At 34.4% G+C, this 17600-nt stretch overlaps 1 protein-coding gene across 1 annotated transcript; it reads right to left on the bottom strand.

Annotated features, from left to right (window-relative positions):
* Positions 1–489: 489 nt before the first annotated feature.
* Positions 490–4684, bottom strand: LOC123543296 (uncharacterized). The gene is made up of 2 exons (XM_045329375.2): positions 4151–4684; positions 490–1056 (listed from the first exon to the last, which is right to left on the bottom strand). Exons 1-2 carry the CDS (start codon positions 4428–4430, stop codon positions 626–628), a joined length of 711 nt encoding a protein of 236 aa, XP_045185310.1. The 5' UTR covers positions 4431–4684; the 3' UTR covers positions 490–625.
* Positions 4685–17600: the final 12916 nt, after the last annotated feature.

Here is a 17600-nt window from a genome sequence, read left to right as displayed (position 1 = left end):
CACTTTTTTCCCTTCACTGTATTCCCTTCGTTGCTATTACTTCAGCGAGTGCAACACACGCATTAAAATAGCCAATAGAACATGCAATAGATTCCATGTTCAAAACATGCAAACTTCTCACACATATAAGAACTATCATCCTCATTCATGGGCTGAATAAAATTCCTCAACAAAAGATTTGAATATTACCATGTTTTATTCAGTTTCTTCCTCCAAAAAGGTATTTCAAACTTGCATCGATTAAACTTTACCATTACGAAATAAATGTGTAATTAATTCATTAATAGATAGTTAATTTATTAATGCTCTAATTAATTCAATTTAATTATTAACTGGGCAAGAAGAATGACAAAAAATCTCTGGAAAAAGGTATGACTTTGACCCCTTGAGCTAATGATCTGGGTTTACGCGCGGAACATCGTTTTGTAAAGGTGAATGTTTTTGCCAAGTTAAGAATATAGACTGGACAAAGAATGAAGGACAAATGGACGAGAAATAAACAATTTATTGTGTCTGAAAATGCTTTTCAACTCGTAGGGGACCAAATACGATGGCAATATCTATTAGTGATTCTTTTATTGTTAACAACCAACATGAAGATGTCAACATGCAGCACAGGATGTAATTAGTCACTTTTATTAATAAGTACTCCGGAAAAGCTATTCCATACTGAGTTTGGGCTTCTCCAAATGTTTTCTCCAGTCGATGATAGCCTGCTTTTCACCCAGACTCTTTCACCTTTGTTGAGGACGGCAACACCGGTTACTGTACTGCAGGAATGGTAAGTCTTACCTTCGTCAACTAAACGCACTTTCATAATTGTCACATCTTCATGAACAATTTCAACGTACACAAACTTGTCAACCTGAATGCAGAGTTGAACACTGAACAAATACGCGCCACTCACAGGCGTTGTGTACACCCCTGTTCCGTTGTTGTAGCCAAGACCCTTGTCGTAAACAGTCTTCGTAAATATTAACGTCTGTCCATTTTCTACAGTGATTTCCTTCAAGAAATAGGATTGGAAGGCTACCACAGGGATCTGTGTAGTAGATACTGTAAACAAAATAGAATAGGAGTTGTTTCGTTTAAAAGTATAAAACTATAATGTTCGTACTACATCGTAGAATTTAACTCTGATATAGTTATATTTATGCCTACTATTTTACATTTTAATGTGCTGCCAGGCTGCTGTAAAAGCCTTCCCGTACTTTGATTCAGTGATGTTATACGTATGGTCCTTTTGAGTTCATTCATTTTTACGATAATAGATTTACGCTTAAGCCGGTTCTAGGAGGTGTGAGAATTGTTGCGTATTTATTACCTCTTATGAAAAAGCAACGAAAGAACCAGCAACGGAAATAGAAGCAAAGCATAAATAAAACCTCTATATGGCTGAAAGGCCCAAAATAGAAAAATTTGCCCCTTTCAGGAGCAGTAACTCTAGAACCCATGATGAAATCTAGCCGGTTTGCGAAAGGAACCGAGATCGTATTGTGACTTAAGTTGTATGTAAGTTTGATTAAAATCAAATACAAAATGTCACTACTACATTTGTTTTGTGTTCACAAGGTAAATATTAACAAATTTTGGCACTTTCAGGGTTCAATCAGGGGCCGTAACTCCGGAACCCATGATTGGATCTGACAGATTCATCATGGAATCCTTTTTAAGATATTTTGCAAGTTTGTATCAAATCAAACCATAAATGAAGTCTCTATATGGCTGCAAAAACCAAAATAGCCCGTTTTCGAAAGGAACCAAGATATTGTGCCAACACAAGTTGTGTGCAGGTTAGATTAAAGTTGACTGCAAAATGTAGTGTCTTTTGTGTTCACAAGCCAAAAATAGCAAATTCTGGCACTTTAAGGGGCCATAACTCTGGAACCCATGATGGAATCTCACCAGTGTTTGAAAGGAACCAAGATATTATGACAATACAAGTTGTGTGCAAGTTTGATTAAAGTTGATTGTAAAATGTGGTCTCCCCGGGGCTAGAGGGCGTGGACAGTAGCATGCATTGTAACTACCGTCCATGAACAAGCTCAATCAAACCGAGCCTGCAACATTTTCGTTTTTGTTGTGTTGAGCGACCTGTGGAGTTTCCACTTTTTCTATTCTATCGTGTTCACAAGCCAAAAATAGCAAATTCTGGCACTTTAAGGGGCCATAACTCTAGAACACATGATGGTATCTCACCAGTTTTTGAAAGATACCGAGATATTATGCGAATACAAGTTGTGTGCAAGTTTAATCAAAATTGAATGCAAAATGTGGTCTCTATCGTGTTCCCAAGAAATTGTGGACGGACGACGGACGACGCCGTAAAACGGACGAAGGGCGATCATAAAAGCTCACCTTGTCACTACGTGATAGCTGAGCTAAAAACGGCGGATTCACAGCTCGGGATAGGTCACACGAGATGATTTCTGACGATCTACAGTAACGGATTTATGAGCAAGGTGGTACGTATTCAAGGACAAAATGTAACGGATTTGTGAGTAAGGTGGTACAGAATCCGGTATAAAATATGTTTGAGAAGACATATGTACACATTTAGGAATATACGGCTTTTTTGCAGATACAAGTATTGTCATTAATACACATTAATGTATTTAGGAATACATGACCTTTTGTAGATAAAAGTATTGTCGTTTATGTACATATTTAGGAATACACGACCTAATGCAGACACATGTATTGTCATTTATGTACATATTTAGGAATATACGACCTTATTTAGATACTTGTATTGTCATTTGGTAATTTATGAATGCACCAGACGCCGTACGATATAAGACAGAAACCAATGTTTTGGACAATTTGGGGTTAATCTCGTACAGAACTGGACCTAAATCCCAATGACAGTATGATTTTTTTTAACTGAAACTCTTCAAAACTTAAAATGAAAATGCAGGAATGAAAGTACATTATATTGGTACATATATTGTCATAAAACTAGTTTAAAGCTAACACCGTAAATACTTTTTTTACTGTACTAACATCTGACGAAAACAAAAATTCCAATACAATTATTGGTGTATAATGTTTTACAAAATATTTGTACCAATGTATAGGCATTTGTCACATTCCAAAATTAGTGGAATAAATATTGCGTCTATAGCGTTGCAAGAGAAGACCGTCAGTAACGTATCGACGAAAAAATATATAAATCAAAGTGGTAATTTGTAAGGTATACTTTGTTTTCAGGATCACACAATGCAAATGAAAATGACTGGCACAAAAATGAAAAATCTAAAAGAGTTGATATTAAGCAGACTCTGCCACATTTTGGAAATGTTTTTAGCACTGAAACAACTCTTACTTTCAACGCTCAAGAAGCGTTCAGACAGACAGACAGACAGACAGACAGACAGCATAGCCAAAGATTAAAGAACACGTCATTACTAAATGTTAGTAAATGTCCGTTTGTGTGTTTTGACGGGTAACCTCAGGGAAGTGGAAATTTAATTATAAAACAAGATAACACCACAACAGATAAATTGAAAGCGTTGTTTCCGGAGGTTACTACACATTTTTTTTAAAAAGAACATACACAGTAATGGACTCATATTATATGATATTTTAAACTTGTTTTGGAGGGAAAGTTTGAAGTAGATCAAATACAATTAGATAACCAATTGTTTTATACATTATAAAATCAGCCAAATATATACGTTTTAATCAGGAAGAGAGAAACGTTTTGTGTGTAAGTCATAAAAGTTGATCTGATTCATGGACATTTGGTGAAAGCTTCTTACCAACGCTAACTAAAAAACGAGAACGACCTGTTGGTTACCGAAATACACTCATTTTTTATCGTTGAAAATAAATGCCTAAATAACCAATACTAGCTCTACTACATCAAGCATAGTCGTCATGAATCTGTCACACTATAAACAGAAATCCGTGACATCAGTTTTGTGAAATATAAACCTGCTTTTGTTTTCAACGCCGGCAAAACAACACAGATTTCGTCCTGAAATCCGTGTCATTTGGCTCCCCAAATCCGTTACTATAGATCGTTAGAAATCATTTCTTTGTGTGACCGACACCACGAGATGTGGAGATGGCGAAGGTAAAACTCACAAATATATTGCATTAAACCAATGAAAAGCACGGTGTAATTCTATGATAAAATTATACAAACCATCTATTTCTTCTTTGATTTCCTGAACCGCTTTCTTATTGTCTTCTATTGCATCTTTTAATTCACGCTCCGTTTTCTTCCATGCTTTTTGGATTCCATCAAGTTTATCGGACATTTTTTGCTGCATGTTTTCAGTCTCCGATTTTATTTTGTCCACATATATTTCAGTTTTAATCATTTTTTCAAGTGTTTTCTCTTCATAGTGAAATCTTGAACATTCCGGTTCGCTCGAGCTAACAAAAGCGCACACAGTCACTAGCAAAACTATATGTGCAAACATCTTTAATCTGTTATACCTATGGATTGAATATCTACGTTCAGTTATAATAGTATACTTATGCCAACCAAAATTATGGGATATTCCAAAAGCTCTACAATCATTTTAATATTGAGAGTTTCATCAGTGTATAGAAATCAAATATTTGAATACAAATCTCGTCAATACTCTTTTTATGCATAATACATGTAATCTCTCTTTTTATGAACCTTAGTATTTAGTTAACAGTTAACCGCCATTGCTACAACTGGATCTGCTGCAGAACGAACACTTACTCTATCACATCATTTACCAATTACAGATAGCAATTTAACAAGGCTTAGCGCTTTTCATGGACCTCCAAGACCCGTAATAAAAAACGAATTTCACTAACGTCTAAGGAATCTATTCCTTGTTAATGCAGCATATTTTGTGGCAGAAATCTTTACTAAATACTGGTATCGTAACTCGAGTAAACGAGGGAAAGGATAGGGCGTGTTGTCCAGTTGTAAAACGTCGGGCTAGACGAGTTTGTGCGTTTGAGGCTTAGCTCTATCAAAAACAGTGAGGCATGAAAACTTTGGTTCCTTGCGGAGTCTATATGTCACGATGTAAATAGCCCGGGAGAAGCAATTGCAATGGGTGAATATTTCTTTGAACTGCATTTTCCTCTTTATTGCAATTCCGAGTTAGATGCATTTTAGCTTCTTCGAGACATTCTAACAAACAGAAACTATTTTTATTCTTTGACTGAATTGAAGGCACAAAAAAAAAACACACACACACACACATAATACATACCATCTACTAATTTACTAAATATCTTTAATTAACACGGTAATTGCCTATCTCTGACATGCTTTTACATCCATGAAAGTTATACCTAAGTATTTACAATAGCACCCATTTGCAAAGACTTAAAAGTTTAAACTTGATGGGCTAAAATATAAAATATAAGTCATAAATGGTCAAATTGATCGGGGTTTTATCAAGTTCAATTTTTTTTCGACAGCTGAAAGCCTACCCGGGTTTCGTTGTAAAAATAAATCCATTTTGGATGGACTAACAATATGAATAACATCCGCTAATACGAGTGAGCGATGGTAATTATAAATAAATATATAGAAAGAAAACATAACAGTGTATTACTATATTAAGGTAGCAGACACGTTATGAAAATAGGCAATTTCAGTGTGATTACGTACTCTTGTATGCTATTTCAGCAACCATCGTCCATAACAGTAATTGCTTTGCCATAATAACCGAAGAATGCCGGAGTTCCATACGGGGAATAAGTGTTGTAACTGCTATAACTTTATAACAGTAAGAGCACTTCTGTTCCTGCTCTATCGCTAACTTCAAGCCGGTAAATAGATATCTGTAAAATTGTCTTTTAACAACCCTCTTCGCACCATACTGAATTTCAAATAAATAAGTCTGTTTTGTTTCTAGCCGTTTTTTGTTATTTTTTAAAAAAAGTCGAAGCCATTCATTCATTCTAATTCAACTTCTAGTTCAACTTTGACGCTTTTTGAATATGTATGCTTTGTATTGATTAAACACCGCCTACAAAACTTTAAACATAAAACGTTTTTAAAACAGACGATACAAAGATGTAATTGAATGATAACAACTTACTTACAGATCCAGTTATATGATTTTAAAAGCTGTTGTCGAAATTAAGACTTAATTTTGCTTACATCTGGCATACATTTGTTTATTCTTACTTGATCAAGAACTTATTTGCAATGGATACATACTGAACAAGTTTACGAAGTTTCAATGTTATATTCCTTGAAGTATTAAAGATATGTGCCTATAATAAACATTTTTTACAAGAAGTACCGAGTATTTCTACAAAAAAAGAATGGCCATGATTTTCAGTTTACCCCACGATTTATTTATGGTGGCCTTGAATTTGATTGAATGTTTCTCTTTTTATTGGAGTAATAATACTGATGATGGTAATAATGATAAATAATACTAATAATGATAACTAATGTCGACACCACTGGAATTTGAATCCCTGCCCTTTAGAATTTTTATATTCAATATAAGTACTATGGATCAGGCCCATTATTAAATTATTTGTATAAAATGTGTCTTTAGAGTGGCGTTGACAGTGAGAGATTGTAAATTATATTAGGGACAACATCTGCCCGCGTATGCAGTAAACCGTAAACCTATTTATAAGACAGAAATAAAATTAAAGTTGCCTTACGCAAAAGCAACGTACCTATCTCATCGTGACTGGTAAATTAAAGGGAAAATAAAATGATAAAAACAGGAAAATGTGTGTAACATTTCAGTATTACACTTACTTCATTTCTGTATTGCTTTACCATCTTGATGTTAAAATGGCTACTTTCTCTCCAATTCCGAAGGATTCAATAGATTTTCGTCCAGAAAATAAAAATACCAATACGTATACGTAACCTACAAAACAAATATACGGTTGTCTGTTTTATTGCCTTAAACTTGACAGAGTGAGAATGAAGAGTCCTAGAACTAGATAACATAATTCTCCAATGCTGGGAATAACTAACACAGAAAAGCTTCAGACCATAAACTTGTTTAATTTGTAACGCTTTTCTTGGCAAGAAACTAGTCAGTAGTGGAGAACCAAGAGCATGCATAGAGCAGTTTACTCTATAGAATGAATTGTCTGTCAAACACCAGTTGCACTGTAAACATCGAAACAACTTTGTATTTAAGTATATCTGTTTCTTTTAGTCACAACATTATACCTAATATTTTATTCGTAATTGTACAAACTGGGCAGGTTTTTTGATGCATACATTCAATAATGTAAAAAAGAGAGAGTAATAAGGCTAAATAGATGTGTGCTCATAGGGCACTGGTGCTCCACTTCCTGTCACTGTTTCATGACTCTTTTTGAAACATCTTTAAAGATATATGCAACAAAAACTTTACATGATGTGTATAACATTTCTCTACAGTTTTAAGACTCTATGTCAATTACTTATGCCCTTAATGTTTTTTTTCACTAAGTCAGTGGCCATATCAATCGTCTTGCAGAGTGTAAGTCAGGAGCCATATCTATTGTCTTGCAGAGTGAAATAAAAAAAAAGATAAAAATAAAAAAAAAGGAAAAACACACAAACTCACACGCTGAATAATATGCCGGCTCTAGGTCAAATATGTCTTAAGATCTATGCAGTACAAACTTTTAAGCTATATATATGTGTTTTCATTAACTGTGGTCTAGCTAAGTGACATTCTAATTAAAACCCTAAGGGCCTAATCGCTTATGCTGAATAACAATCCTGTGAGTTTTGACGACTATGTGTCAAATAATTCGGACGGACTGGTATATATTTGACTTAGTCAAGGGCCATAACTCTAGTCTAACTGTGTGATTTTCCAATTAAAACGCCAGGTGCACAATCTCACATGCTGAATGACAATCCTGTGAGGTTTGATGACAGTGTCAAAGACATTGTGAGATATGCGCAACACAAAGTCGGACGGACGGTCGGATGGACATACGTACCGATAGGGGTAAATCTAAATGTTCCTTCCCAACAACAACCCCCACACAAAAAAAATGGAGAGGCACTAAAATCATATGCAAGATATTAGCAGTACAGTAACCGTTAAGGTGCTAAATAAAAACAAATAAGAAAACACAACTATACATTTTGAAATATACTACATGTACTAATACATTACGATAGCCGTGCAAAATTCTCTTGAAGTTAAAACATGTGCAGAGAAACGAATGATCTTTTTTATATTTTCTTAGACTGACATGGGTGGCCTTTTTTTCCTATTTCCGTGTTTATCGCTTTTCCGTTATCGGTCGGAAATTCTTCGGGATCAGGAGATTTTAAAATTAATTCAAACGAATATCCGTTTAAATAACGTACTAATCCCCAATGATAACGCGACTCCCGCGCAAACCCGATGACGCGTCCATTTTATGATAATAGATATAATAACAATTCATATTGCTTGTGCAATACTTGATACCAATAGAAAATCATCAAATCGTTTTGTATGAGTTCGAATCCTGATTACGATTTTTTTTTATTTTCTTTTTGTTTTGCTTTTCCTATCCATTTTTAATTCTGTTCTTTTTTTTTGATGGTTTCTGTGTGCATATATGTCTTTATAAAACGTATGTTCAATATTCGCTTTCTATTTATGTGTTTAGCACATGCATTTAACTTATATCACATAACTTTTCTCAGCTGCCATATCGGCCTCAGATATTTCTCTGTCATTGTGTCATAGTGAAAAAGAAGGAATCTTATTTTATGCAAAAATAAAAAGGAAAATTTACTGCTATGAGTTTCGAAACCACACGGCAAAAGATCTCATGAACATGATCAGTATGCTTTACCACTGAGTTAATTTGTAACTGATATGCAAGCAAGACATATTTACATTTTAACCAGTTACAAAAATATTGAATTCCTACGCTATGTTTGTAAGCATCACGTTATCGTTGGGGCATATAATATAGGTAGCAGGGTACACTTCGAATTTTGGCCCCGTCAATATTTGTTATAATTAGAACTTCGTGATTTTGGATGTCTGTAAATTAAGGTGAGAGATAATAATTGTTAATTCTTTAGAAAATTTGAACAGCCGATACATGTAGAATTTTGATGTTAGTTGTAAAACTAACTGCTGCTCGCTTTGTATGAATCGGTGAGTCACCTTGGCGCGGGAAATTCAAATCACGGAAGGGTTCCGTGCTTGTTGATTGACACTCAGGAACTATTTCGCTATTTTGTGAAAAAACGAGCTGGATGGGCCCCCATTCCGTTTATATCCTGACGTTCAGTAGGGACTACTTAATTGAGAAATGCAATGAAACTGGACATTGTTCCTGCAGCGGGATCATTGTAGACTGTTCAAAAGGTGCAAATTAATGATTTTGGCATGCTGTTTTTAATGGATTGTGTAAAATTTTCGTTTTGATAACTTTCTGTATTCTTGTATGAGAGTCCTGATCTTGCCATAAATTAAAAGCACAAAACATGCATGCAATTTATAAAATGGCCACCCTGATTCTGCACATTAGGGAAGTGCAATATTGCGACTCGCTACATGTAAGCCTGGCCGTGCCAAAAACTTTCGAATCAAAGTGTACCCTGCTACCTTAAGGGAAATCTGCCAAATTTAAATTTCGAAAGAGCTCTTAAAATTGTGCGGTTTCACATAGTTTAGAACCTCTTCTATGATATTCTAAACTTTCTGGGGACTTTAAACGCTACCTGATGGCACAGCAGCTCAAAAATGTTACGGTGAGGACACATAAAAGGATAAAAGTCAGTATACACGCATACGAATTTTTTAGATTCTAGCACCATTAACAGGGTTCTCGTACAGTAAAAACATCATTTTTATCATTATTTTCCACATAGCGCATATTTGGCCCATCAGCTATGCATTTCGTCAATCAGGGAGATGTTCGGACAATGGGGACCCCATGAAATAGGAAAATAGGGGGTGGGGATATTTTATTTTCGCAAAATGATGCAAAATTGCCCTTATATCATTCCTAATGACAAAATACGTTAAATCATGCCAGAAAATGATAAAAACGGATGTATTGTACGTTCTTTGTGTCGTAGTGACAATTTGTAAATTTTAGCTAAATTTGTGCGTTAGGGTTGGGCAAGTTTAGACCCTCGCATACAGACTTCTTTCCATGCTATTATAAACATTTTCATTTGGTTTAATTTGCGAAAGATATATAAAATTTCAGAACTAGTAAAACCCTCTTTTGATCATTAACTGGAAAATCTTAAGGTAGCAGGGTACACTTCGAATTTTGGCCCCCGTCAAATTTTGTTATAATTAGAACTTCGTTATTTTAGATATCTGTAAACACAGGTGAGAGATAATGATTATTAATTCTTTAGAAAATTTAAACAGCCGATACATGTAGAATTCTGATATAAGTTGTAAAACTAACTGCTGCTCGCTTTGTATGAATCGGTGAGTCACCTTGGCGCGGGAAATTCAAATCACGGAAGTGTTCCATGCTTGTTGATTGACACTCAGGAACTATTTCGCTATTTTGTGAAAAAACGAGCTGGATGGGCCCCCATTCCGTTTATATCCTGACGTTCAGTAGGGACTATTAATTTAAGAAATGCAATAAAATTGGACATTGTTCCTGCAGCGGGATCATTGTAGACTGTTCAAAAAGTGCAAAATTGATGATTTTGGCATGCTGTTTTTAATGGATTGTGTAAAATTTTCGTTTTGATAACTTTCTGTATTCTTGTATGGGAGTCCTGATCTTGCCATTAATTAAAAGCACAAAATATGCACGCAATGTATAAAATGGCCATCCTGATTCTGCTCATTAGGGAAGTGCAATATTGCGACTCGCTACATGTAAGCCTGGCCGTTTCCAAATTTTCGAATCTAAGTGTACCCTGCTACATTGAATTTTGCATCTATTTATAAAATATAGCATTCTCCCGAAAAAAATCCGAAGATGCGCGACGGACCCGTAAATAATCGGAAAACATACTTTCGGTTTCAAATAAGCAAATATTTTTTGTTTATTTTATATTCATGGCTATTTTGTCATATCCGATGCAGCGGGTCATTTTTTCAGTAAATATGAAGTCTAATCTACAAACTCTGGTTTTCATATAATACTCGTCCGAACGTAAGTAGTGGACCTTTAAAGGTAGAGATATAGATAATATCATTTTCGCTCATTTCATTAAGCTTTATGACGATAACGGTGAGATAATCAGCTAGATATGATGTAAATTTAAACCGTCTGTATAAGCGTGGTTTTAAAATAGCGAGTTGTTTTCTCTTCTCTCACCTTAATTTTATTTAGTTCAGTTTTAGAAAGTATTTTTGGGTATATATCCAAATTAATATAGTCAATGAATGTGCGAACTTTCAGCTTTAAAGCTCGAGCACTTTAAAATCATACAGCTTAATATTTGCCCTATGTACCTAAAAAGTTTGACATTTTACATGACAGCTGTTCAAACAAACAAACAAACAAACAAACAAACACACAGACAAATAAAAATTGCTATAGCTTTTATTTTCATATGTCAGCTAAACTCTGTACATTTTAAGCAAGATACTTTGTTCTTAATTTAAATCTTATTCTATTCTTAATTCTAATATTGTGATGGAGCACCCTTCATAAAAATAGCAAAGAAATACTAATTTTAAATGTTGAACACTACAAATCCATAACCGCGTTACTTTTCTAAAGACTTAATGTTTTTCTTAGAAGTTTCTAAAAATAAATTTTTACTGCAATGTGTCCCCTGTGCACTTTCTCAGTAACATACAAAGTATTATTAATCTTATTTTTACCATTTTGCCATTTTGTATACTTGTAAGGAGCAATGCTTTAAAACTACAATGTGCATGTATTCTTATGCTTAAAATTACTTATTTTGCATTTAAGGATAGGCCCATAACGATTTGTAAGGCACAAAATGCTGTTCAATGAAGTTTCATGTTTTTGTTGTGAAAATTTTAAATTTTGTTCTTATTTTGTAGAATACCCTATGTCTTTAATTGATCACCAATAATCTTTTTATGAACAGAAGAGTGTCCCCTGTTCACCCATAAAATAATTCAATATCGTGCGGAAATGTTGGCGCCGACTTTTTTAAATTTTGCAAGTGGTTTATAAACATGTAAAATATAGGAAACAAATAGGTTTTATAATAATTTATTTTTGTTGTTGTTGTTGTTTTTCACTCAGCAGAAACTTTTTAAGGTTTTTGTTTTCATGTCATTTTTTTTTTGCAAAATGTATGATGTTCAATGTTCACAAACTTTTAACTAAAATATGCTTTAAACCGATGACACATACACCTATTAATAATCATGTATTTAAAACGATTGTTATACATATTGCTTTATTATAAAACACTAAATCACCCATCCTACTAGAAATTGGCTGAAATTTTAAATGACGGTTGAATTTTTAAGATTAATATATTTCAACACTTTCCTCCGAAAGTTCTTTCCTTGTTATTTGAAGTATTTGCCATCATGTAAAATAGGTGACCACCATAAGGAATAGGTTTGAATTTTTGGCTCCTATGTCACGTCTACCTTTTGCCTCATTATTTTGGAAACCTTCCGTATGTTAAATAATGACTTAATCAGATCGAAAAGATGCCGGTATGAAATATTGAGACAACAAAACACTTCTGATAATGTCCCTTTTTTGACTATGACTGCTTTAGAGAATACATGTTCATTTTCAATTTCGTTAATATCGTAACATGCGTGTTCGGAAGAATGAAATTAGTTGTCTTTTTATCTTTATCAAATACTTACAACTTGTGTTTCAGAACAGCTAGTGTAGTCGATGTTACCTCCCTTGAATACGATGTGATATGAGCCGTGCCATGGGAAAACCAACATAGTGGCTTTGCGACCAGCATGGATCAAGACCAGCCTGCGCATCCGCGCAGTCTGGTCAGGATCCATGCTGTTCGCTATCAGTTTCTCTAATTGCAATAGGCTTTGACAGCGAACAGTATGGATCCTGACCAGACTGTGCGAATGCGCAGGCTGGTCTGGATCCATGCTGGTCGCAAACCCACTATGTTGGTTTTCTCATGGCGCGGCTCATATGATGAATTCTTTCAAGCTTTACGTGATCATTTAAACGAAATTTAGCTTTCTGTTTTCCTGTAATATTAATATATGGTTTACTGAAAGGTGGTTTCAACGATGGTAATGTCAACATGTAAACATCGCCAGAACCCTTCTATCAATACAATAATGTTGATATTGATGAGGTGAAGCTTTCATGTATCACTGTTTGACATTATATACTATAAAGCCAACGTTTGATTTGCATAAAGTGTAAAAAAATCTCCGCAGTTAAGATATTTTTTGTTGTCATTTGTACTAGTATAAAAATACTGTTGTTGTTTATGACAGTAAAACTAGAATTATTGAAGCCTTTTTGCGTACACAATTATTGTTATCACGTCTCTTTCTGATGATTTCAAAGAAATTATAAACAAAAGAAAACTTGAAATAGTCACGATATCGATTAAATGCCTTCTTTCGGTACTTTTTTTTTCAGGTAAAGTGTAAACATCACATTTTCTACAATATCAATTATCTGCAACTCATTTAACATTTAAAACTTACACCTGAAGGGGATATGTAGCCGAAAACCTATGGAATAGTTTGTGCTTCAATTTTATTGTATTCGAACACATTTGTGTTTCTATTTAGTTTATGCTAACTTATTTTAGCTCTATTGTGATGAAAGCATCAAGCTTATTTGAACCACTTTCGAGACCGCTTCCTGGGAAATCCAGTACACGTAAATCACTAGATAATTTCAGAACGAGAAAAAAGTGCATCAATACAATTTTCTAAAGTAACGTTAAGAATTGAGGAAGCAGAGTTTACAAGTGTGCCGAGAAGATGATAAAATGAACCTTCAAGCCTTATTTTCTTCGAACATAGGAGCAGCCTTTTTCCTTGTGAAGACAGATCATTTACATTGTGGTTAAGTGACGTTTCTACAGTTGGGTGGGGTGTAGCAGACAATGATGAAACCATTCTATCTCGGCCACTGCTTCTAGACTAAACAAAATTTTATCGTGTATATATACTGCCTTGCTTATACATGTAAGTATCTTACAGAGATTTTGTCCGGAACGATCAAAACATATTGCCCAATAAATCACATAAAACGCCAAATTCCCATACAAGTCTTCTCAGGCCGAAAAATAATGTGTTTTTTTTTCTGACAGTGCACTTCTATTGACATTTGATTCTATATGGACGTGGCTGTGAACGTAAATATTCACCAGATTTTTCTTAAAAAATATCACATCGCACATAAATACAGCAAATGCTGAATGGAAATACCCATTCGTTATTTCTTTTTTTTTTTTTTTTGTGATTCGGTTCGGTCTGAAGTTATTTCAGCAAAGTATATGTGATCGTTGCAGAGATCAACACATTTCTTATCAACCTATCATTGAAAAAGCTGAATATCATCCAAATTGGCAGATCATGATTAATTTCATTATAAGAAGAAATAAAAAACCCAACTTATCAGTTCTCTACAGATAGTTAGTCGAAGGAAAGGAATAACTGTACGACTGAAGATATACTAGTTTATGTAATTCTTCGACATGTGTGGTATATATTTTGGTCGTTCTGGAACGTTTTCCTGTAAGCATGTCTTTTAAGAAAAGCCCTGTCGTAGAGCCCCCGTCTGTCATATTTGCCCGAGGCCTCGGTCCCCTCCTTGCTAATACACATATAAGTTTACTTTTTAAGGGCGAATGCTATTTCGTTTCATTAAAGTTACCGTACATGTACATAATAAACCCCTGATATGCCTTTATTTTTTATTCTTTGGTTTACGAACCGCCAGGATGATACACAGGAGGAAGGAAAAAATAAAATAAAAAAACAGAATCAGAATTTTTTCTCCGTAGGAAACAGACCTTGGAAAGGAATATGGGTAAATTCTGCATAACATCACAAAGGCTGAATATTATAATCTTCTTTCCCGTATTTTATGCTTTTTCCTTCAAAAATATCTGTGACCTTGTTTATATTTGATTAAAAATGAGCCTTTGGACTTGTCATAGCTGCTGAGAAAAAAATATTGTCTTTGTATTTCTGTAAAATTACATTAATATACAGCTGGGCAGTTAGCTGTAATATTTTTCTTCAAAGGACTATACTATACATAAAAACCTTCATATATCCTCACATACTAAATGAATGGAGACATAGCAGTCATATGTTAAACACTGACTGAAATTAATACATTGTGTTAAAACAACAAATAGGAAGAATCTTATTCCCTACATTTGAACAACACTGTTTGTCAGATCTTAAACCCATGGTTGGATTTTACACTCAGCAGCTATCAATCATCTTATAGCTGTTTATGGACCAAGTCTGAAGGGGTACAACTCTACGACAATTAACATACACTGCACTGTGCCTAATAAGTAATTATCTTTTTAGATTGTGAATAAATCATAAGTGTAAGGAATAGGAAGTGTCTAGCCATCTGGTAAACGGACACCTAGCCTAAATGTTCTGCCCGTCTGTTAAGGTTTCGAAGTAGGCCTTGAGAAACAAAACTCAAATAACACCATATCATAGAAAGAAAGAGTTGTTTGACATGAAAATTGAACAGCATGTAAAACATATATATTACTTTACGAAACAAGTGTCGGTATACTGATATAAATATTGAATTCCGGAAAAGGACTGCCTTAAGGAGCTCCACTTCCGGACAGTTAAACGCCTTTAAAAACTCAACATTTTCAAAGAACAGTTACACATGTTCGTTTTGATGCATTTGCAGTAGCGTGTGAGTTGTGAAATTTCGCATAACAAGGTGGAACACAGTTTTCAGCAATTGTTTATCGTTATTTCTTTACAAATGGTATTCATTTTCAAAGGGAGACAACTTTTTTCCGATTATTTTAAGTACAAATGGCATTCATTTTCAAAGGGAGACAACTTTTTCCAATTATTTTAAGTAATCGTCGAGAAAAAATTGTCTCCCTTTGAAAATGAATGCCATTTGTAAAGAAATAAAGATAAACAATTGCTGAAAACTATGTCCCACCTTATTATGTGAAATTTCACCACTCGCACGCTATTGCAAATGCATCAAAACGAACATGTGTAACAGTTCTTTGAAAATGGTGAGTTTTTAAAGGCGTTTGACTGTCCGGAAGTGGGGCCCATATAGGCAGTCTTTTTCTGGAATTCAAAGTTTATATCAGTATACTGACACTTGTTTCGTAAAGTAATATACATGTTTTACATGCTGTTCAATTTTCATGTCAAATTACTCTTTCTTTCTATGATTTGATGTTGTTTGATTTTTGCTTTTCAAGGCCTACTTCGAAACCTTAACTGGAAGCCTTGCTTTCCCTCTTATGGTTTTCTTGACATTTGTTAATTTATTTATGAATAGGCCTAATGTAACACAACAGTTCATCTTTGCCATAATCTTTGAAAATTCTGTCAGTCAATATTTGTCTTGGCACATCTACTGCACAACAACATTTGAAAAGACAGTAATCACATCTATAATCAACATTAATCTGTAATATGTAACGTACAATTATTTCATTAAAAATACGTTATTCAAAATTTATAAACAAACAGGTTACCGGACACCAAAAAGCCCTAGTGGACAGGCTAAACGTTTGCTCACAGGTGCCCGTCCAATTTGATGCCCATATGGGTGCTGGCCTCTCAAAAAAAGTTGAAAACCACTGTTTTAATACTAAAATGAAATGATTTTTTCCCTACATACTCTTACATGGAAAAGGTGCTTGTGTTGCCGTAACGCTATGGAGGTTTACTTTGACACGTTTCAGAACGGCCAAAATGTCCAGTTCAGTAACAGTAGAGGCTACATTGCTGCCATTTACACATCATACATTTATAAAGTAGTAAACAATCTTATTCTGCCAAGTCAACAGCCTTAAATAACTTGCATTTAAATTCAAACAAGCCAGCTTGTTAAGACACTTGCAAAATAAGTGACGATCGGCCATTTTGTTGCAAAACGAAAGTAGAAAACCTATTCCGTTCTTGGCGTCTTTGAATTTAAATGTAAGTTATTTAAGGTTGTATACTAGATAGAATAAGATTGTTTACTGTTTTCTAAATGCCCGATATGTAAACGGCAGCAGGGTAGCTTGCATTGGTACTGAACTGGACATTTTGGTTGTTCCACAGCTTGCCCTAGTAAACCCCCATAGCGTTACCTCAACATAAGCACCTTTTCCATATAAGAGTACATAGAAAAAAAATCATTTTTTTTTTCGTTTTAATTTAAAACAGTGATTTTCCACTTTTGTTTAGGGGGCAGCACCCATTTGGGCACCAAGACTGCACGGGCACCTGTGAGCAAACGTTAAGCCTGTCCACTAGAGCTTTTTGGCAAAATATATCGGAAATTTTAATTGGTCGTATTCGTCACGCATAAGATATTAAGTTCAAAAAATAGAATTATAGGAATTCCTAATGTTGATTTGACTCGTTCGTCGGGACGGGTTTTTCGAAGAACGAGACGTTTTCTTTTTCTTTTTGGAATACGAGATGCTTTTTTTTTCTGCAAGCTTTTATGTCATAGCGGAGGAAATGAAAAAAGTACGTTTTTCCAATTTTATTATTTTTTGAAAACTCATTTTTAAC

The sequence above is a fragment of the Mercenaria mercenaria genome, unplaced genomic scaffold (assembly GCF_021730395.1).
Source record: "Mercenaria mercenaria strain notata unplaced genomic scaffold, MADL_Memer_1 contig_3892, whole genome shotgun sequence".
Lineage (NCBI taxonomy): Eukaryota > Metazoa > Mollusca > Bivalvia > Venerida > Veneridae > Mercenaria > Mercenaria mercenaria.
This window is presented reverse-complemented; position numbering and strand designations above follow the sequence as displayed.

Bases quoted from the DNA above. Each gene is read 5' to 3' on its own strand.
- LOC123543296 (XM_045329375.2), bottom strand. From the start codon at position 4,430: ATGTTTGCACATATAGTTTTGCTAGTGACTGTGTGCGCTTTTGTTAGC. The intron at 1,057-4,150 runs GTTTGTATAATT...TTTTGTTTACAG, and splicing joins AATCAAAGAAGAAATAGATG to TATCTACTACACAGATCCCT.